Raw genomic sequence first — 6,435 nt, forward strand, 5'->3', positions numbered from 1 at the left:
GGTGGTCGCAACAATAGAGCTCAGCTACAGCAGCAACCTGCTGCAACGTTTCCTTGCATAGGTTGCTGCTGCAATTTGCAGCAGTTTTGATGCATTCACATGCCTTAAAAGCTCTTGGTTTGCTTACCTAGCAACCACCAAGAGCTATAGCAACTTTTCACCACCACCAAGGAAGCCTCCCATGGCCTCACATAGCAGCGGCAGCAAGCGGCAGCCCTTGGAAGATCGCTGGCAGCAATCACTCGCATGACCTTGCGGCTCCCATGGCCTGCTGCTGCTTTTGGTCGCCTGTTTGCTGGATAGCGAAGCTACCACCGCAACAGCCACCACCACTGGAGTCTCCACTGACCACCAGTGGCAGCGGCTCCTGGTAGCAGCCATCGGAGGTCATGGGCAGCAACCGTGAGGAGGCTGCTGTGCCCTGACCGATGTCTGCAGCAAATCTGCTGCGCTTTTGTCCCAGAGAGCTCATAGCTCTGTTACCCAGCAACCACCACCAGGAGTGCATCTTCTACTGCCACCATGGAAAAACCACCATGGTTTCACATGGCAGCTGCAACTGGCGGCAGCCCTTTCAGCCGCTACATCGCAGCAACCGCAGGTTTGCAAACGCAAACCTGCTATGTCGACTTTTTTTTTTTTTTTTTTTTCTTTTGGTCCAATGATCATCCTGCAACTTTTGCAGATGATCAACTATGACCATGGGTGACCCAAATCCACGAAAGAAGGGGAAAAAGGAAAAAACCAGGTGCTTGTGAAAACCTGCGACTGCGGCCACGGCTTTCAAAAGCTTTTAAAAATCAGGTTTTCAAAAGCTTTCATGCAAACCCTTTTTTTTTTTTTTTTTCTTTTCTTGTTTTGAAAAACCCAAAAACAATTCTTCCATAATTCCGCATATCAATTAAATCCAACCAGAAATATTAATCCATGAATCCAAAATTGCTTAAAATCATACGTAAAATTCTTAGGGATGGCTCTGATACCACTGTTGGGTTTTAGGGACGCTACGCAGCGGAAAAATAAAAAATTTTCCCTAAAACCATCCAGGAATCACCCTAGATTTTACGTATGATGTAAAATCTAGAGTGATTCCTGGATGGTTTTAGGGAAAATTTTTTATTTTTCCGCTGCGTAGTGTCCCTAAAACCCAACAGGATGTTCAATCAGGGTGGAGGGGCTTAGCCAAAAAGTTTTAAGTATTTGAGCTAGACTTCGGTTAACTGTTGGAGGAGCTCTACCAAATACTAATTTAGTTGTAGACTTCAAACCAACATCCTGTAGACGTGTATTTGTTAAATTAATGGTGGAAGCAACAGAAAAGAAAAAAAAACATCACCTTCATTCTATTTTTCGATGTTTAAGATTTAAGTTTCACTTGATTGTGGCATTGATACCAAGAATCCATGCCATATTGCCATAGATTTTACTTATATAGCTTTAGTTGTGCTATCATTTGCTTGTATATCTGATCCCCTGCTTACCAGCCATCTAGGATTCCTCATCGTGTGTTTGAGTTGTGGCGTTTTCTCATGGTTGATTTGATTACTAGTACTAGTTTCATCATTCATCCCGTGGTGGACTTGTGCTGAATGAGTTTCTGGTTCTGTTCGATGCCGTTGTTAGAGAAGATTGAACTTCATTATGTGAATTCCTTGATACTTCAAATGATGATTTGCTTTGTTTATCTGGGATCTGCAACCTTCTTTTTTGAGTTTAATGATGAGGTAAAGCAGAAGTCTGTTGAGAAATAATCATGCCACAGGTTTGGTGCTTGAATTTGGACACAACATGTTTTTAGCAGTTCTACTGTTCTACATGCTTCTTGTCCTGGTGTTTTATTTTTCTAGTTTATCTTTCTCCATTCTTGCCGTTTAAGGCGAACATGCCAATTGTTGTTGCCATAATTATTCTTTGTTTGGGGGATGGGGAGGCTAAAATGTTTATTGAGAACTTGGCATCATGCATGTATGTGTAAATCTGAAAGCTAAGCAAATTATGGACATCTTCCCCTGTCTGGTTAAAACTTAAAACCTGTCTGACCATGTGACTTTCTGAGTTGTTTCCATGGTTTGAGGCCCTCTTTTTCTTTCTTTCTTTCTGTTTTTTCGAATTTCCTCTCTTTGGCTCATTGTATCCTCTGCCCTAGATCTCTAGTTGGGTTTAATGTCTCTCTTCTTTTCGTTTCTGTGATTTTGATCTGATCAGGATAAGCGTGAGAAAGCAGCAGGAGGTTGTCTTGTTATGGTGACTGATGAAGGCGAAGCGTCTGGGGCGCACTTTATTTTTGTTATTATTATGGATAGAATGTGCGGTTGCTGAGTTTGATAATTTCAGATGACCTTAACCTTGTTTTTGATGGTAGTATTTGGATATCTGCAAGTCTTGTAAACAATAATATCATGATGGTCTGCTATGAGGCGCTCTCAATAGTATCATTGGGCTAAATTGAAATCTGCTGTAGTCCTTATCTCCATTTTGAACCCAACTAACCTTGTTTGGATTGTAATTTTTTTACACCAAAAAAAAATTCATTTTTCATAAATATATTTTTCAATCACTTTAATCAGGTTTTAACACTTACATGCCTGTATAAAATCCCAAGTTGGATGTAAATTGGATAACAAATTTTAATCACGATGCAGCAAAACTCAAAATTCACCTAGCCTAGCCTAGCCTAGCCCAGGCCAAAGCCAACAACCAAAAAAAAAATATGTTTTTTGAGAGTTTGGTCTGTGGTTACTTAACGGGGGTATTTGGATTGAAAATTATTTGAAATATTATTTGGATTAATTATTATAGCATTTTTTTGTGATTTAATGTATATAAGATAAAAGATAATTGAAAAGATAAAAGGAATGTCAAAATTTTTTTTTTGTGATGTGTTTGGATTGCATTTTCCGTGATTTTTCATGGAAAAATTACTGTAGTGATTTGATGTATGTGAGGTAAAAAGGTAATAGGGAAATGTGATCACGGAAAACGACCCAATTTTTCGACGGAAACTGGCAATCCAAACAAGGCTGACAGATGATTTCTATCCAAGCACACCATTTATTCTTTCTTACATGTGGTGTCTACTATGCAAAAGGGTTGAGGTGCGGAAAACGTGTGTATTGTGTGAAATCTTATTTGAAATAATTATTATAATATTTTTTATAATGTAATATATATAAAATAAAAATATAAAAAGATGAAAAGGTAAAAATATAAAAAGATAAAAAAGTAATTAAAAATATATTTGTGATACAAACACAAATATTTTTCTAAAAGATACATATCCAGAGTGTGTTTGGATAAAGTATTATTTGAAATAATTAATGTAATATTTTTTATGATATGATGTATGTAAAATAAAAAAATAATTAAGAATATAAAAAGATGGATTGAAAAATATATTTATGATGTAAGTCAAATATTATTTGGCAGACTTGAGCTATCCAAAAGATGAAGGATAAAAAAATCTATTTAACAAAGTGCAAAAGGATCTTTTTAAACGACTTTCCCGAAATTGAAATTAAAAGCCCGTCGTTCCTTTTAAACTCTCCTGCAACAAGCCAAGTTCTCCACTCCCCACTGCCAGTACCCGTCAAGTCCCTGCTACAGTTCCACTCTGAATCCGGCTCCCGAAATGCTTCCCGGCGGCAAGTCTACCAAAACCTCCCGTTTTGAACCCATAGAAAACCCAAGAAAAATCTCCCTCAACTCCACTGCTTCCTCATCAACTCCCCTCCCTTCTTCGCCGTCAAAATCCATCCAAGAAAAGCAAAACGATGACATCCCACTTGACACCTCTTTCTCATCCTCCCCATCAGCATCGGCAACCATCATAGCCAGAAATGAAGATCTCTTGACTCAAATTTTACTCAAATTACCGCCAAAATCCCTCCTCCGCTTCCAGTGCGTCTCCAAGCAATGGCTCTCGCTTATTTCCGACCCCGTCTTCCGCCGCCGGCATTCGAGTAGTATCAGGTGCTACCCGACCACTGATTTCCTCTTTTTCAGTTCTGATAGCTTCCGGAACGAGATTAATCTGCTGTCATTTTCCGGAGATGGGGTGGATTCAGTGGGAAATGTAAGTTCTCCTTTACGGTACTCGCTTGAAGGTGAGATTTTAAGCTTACAATCATGCAATGGATTGCTATGCATTCAGTTTATGGTGAATGATATTAGCCGAGAACTAATTGTGTACAACCCCACAACATGTAAGCATAGGAGTATCCCCTGGCCTTATGCGGAAAGCATTCCGCTTGTAATTCGGTACACTAATATAGCTTTTGACCCTGTAAAATCTGACTACTACAAACTTGTTTGTGTTGGTGTGGACCTTAATGGGACTTTTTACAGATTCTTGGTTTATTCGTCTGAAGCTGGGGTTTGGAGTGTTAGTAGGGATGCACTTGGGATGGATTCTGGTAGTGCGTATTATTTTGGTAAAGGCGTGTTATGGAATGGGGACGTTCATTTCTTGGGAAGCGATTGTTGTACTCTATGCTTTGATATCGAAAATGAATGCCTACAACCATCCACGCCTCGAATTCCAACTAATTTGGAGGTTGTGGGCAGATGGGATATTAGGTATTTTGGGGAAACAGGGGGGAATTTGTATGTAATTTGTCTAAACAAGCCTAAAGCTATGCTGTTCGATGTTTTTGCGCTGAAGAGGGACTACTCTCAATGGGTTGTGAAGTATCGTGTTGATTTTGCTCCCTTGATTACTTATTATCCTGAGATGAAGAATCGTGGTTTCCATACACCCTGTTTTGTTGTGGATAAGGAGGGAAAGAAAGCAAGGATTGTGATTTCGGTAGAGGATAAGTTCATTTATTACGATATTCATGGTATGTTTGTGAAGGAGCTTGTTGAAGTAGTGCCTGTGTATGCTGAGGTTGGTGGCTGGCGCGATAGCACGTGGTACAGATGGTATGAAGCTTACCAACATGTTGATACACTTGCTTCGGTTTAAGGTCTGCAGATTGTTTGCGCTAGTGTCAAGTGTTTTTGATTCTGATGATCGACCTCCATAGGTATCGAAACTCTGTCAAGTGTTTTTGATTCTGATGATCGACCTCCATTGGTATCGAAACTTTGTCGAGCGTTTTTTATTCTGATGATCGACCTCCATAGGTATCGAAACTAAGTAGTAAGTGGTAATGGCTTAGTTTTTTGGACCCATGTAAAAATGGTGCCAAAAGTCCATAGCATGTATGGTTTAGCTATTTTGGACTCATGTGATTATCTTTATGTTTTTTAGTAGAATCATCTAAGAAAACCATGCTGTATATGATGTTCAGGTTTTATAGTAGCTTACTTCCACATTTTGAAGCTGTTTTTTCATTCTGTTTTCTGGTGGTTCTGGATTCTGGAAATTATCATAAATAGGTGCTTCAAGTTGTATATGGGATTCTAGGCAGGGAACGCCTTTGTTTGATCAATGGGATGGTTGTTGTGAATGTTTGTTTCTAGCTGTGGATGACTTGGATGCATTGAATTCCTATTATTCTTCCATGTTTCTTTACATCTGCATGCAAGGATTGCAGTGAATTTCCTATTCTGATTTTTGGGACTGTTTAGTCCAATGATATGTAATCCATGTTCATGCATAAAACTGAGAATGGTTACGAGCAACCTACATTAGCCATTACACACTTTTTTTTTTGTTGAAGCTGAAATTAATGGGAATTATTGTTCATTGTTCCCTGATAAGAAATCTAAATTTGTCAAGATAACATGTTAGTTTGGGTTGATTTTAGATGATAATAGTTGTACCGCCATATTAATATTTAAGGAACAGGATTGCATCCAGAGAAGAAAGCCTGCATTTAAGCTGTCTGTGGCAAAATACTTGATTTGAAGAAAAAAAGTGTGATTGGCAGAATTCATTTGTTAGCAACAAAGGAATCTTAAGCCCTGGTTCCCAAGTTCAGAGGAAAAAGAGGAGCTGATTTCAGCACAGAAAGAAATGAATCTTATAATATTCTTTTTTGGTCCTAAAGATATAAATCTAAGGAAGTTCAAGATATTAATCTTGTCCTACGCTCCACCTTTTATGCTAATCTGATGCTTGGCATTGGCAGGTAATAATTGCGTGTAAGATAATTATATTTTGAAAGTAAATATGCTTTTTTTTTTTTCTAAATTCTGTGGATTCTAAGAACCTCCTTCTATATGCATATAGACACATGTATCACTTCTTTAAATTGATTTAGTATTATTTGGACATTCTAGCTCAAGATCCGAACCAAATGATGGAGATATTCATCTTTGTATCATAATTAGAAGCACTGTATTTTCTATAAAATTAATCTGTTGCAAAGCTTCTCACTTCTGTCCTGAGCATTGTGAGGCAGTGAAATATGTCTGGAAGTGCTAATTTTTAGCATGTTTTGATATGTTAGAAAGTTCATCTTGTACTATTGAACTTGTTTAAAATTTTAT

The 6,435-nt window shown here is 38.3% G+C and overlaps 1 protein-coding gene across 1 annotated transcript; it reads left to right on the top strand.

Annotated features, from left to right (window-relative positions):
* Positions 1 to 3,516: 3,516 nt before the first annotated feature.
* LOC140009686 (F-box protein At5g07610-like) lies at positions 3,517 to 5,462 on the top strand. Its single transcript, XM_072055885.1, has one exon. The coding sequence runs from the start codon at positions 3,629 to 3,631 to the stop codon at positions 4,961 to 4,963; it is 1,335 nt and encodes a 444-aa protein (XP_071911986.1). The 5' UTR covers positions 3,517 to 3,628; the 3' UTR covers positions 4,964 to 5,462.
* The last annotated feature ends 973 nt before the right edge of the window (positions 5,463 to 6,435 follow it).

The sequence above is a fragment of the Coffea arabica genome, chromosome 6e (genome assembly GCF_036785885.1).
Source record: "Coffea arabica cultivar ET-39 chromosome 6e, Coffea Arabica ET-39 HiFi, whole genome shotgun sequence".
Lineage (NCBI taxonomy): Eukaryota > Viridiplantae > Streptophyta > Magnoliopsida > Gentianales > Rubiaceae > Coffea > Coffea arabica.

What these genes read in the sequence shown, in the direction of transcription:
- LOC140009686 (XM_072055885.1), top strand. Translation starts at nt 3,629, where the DNA reads ATGCTTCCCGGCGGCAAGTCTACCAAAACCTCCCGTTTTGAACCCATA.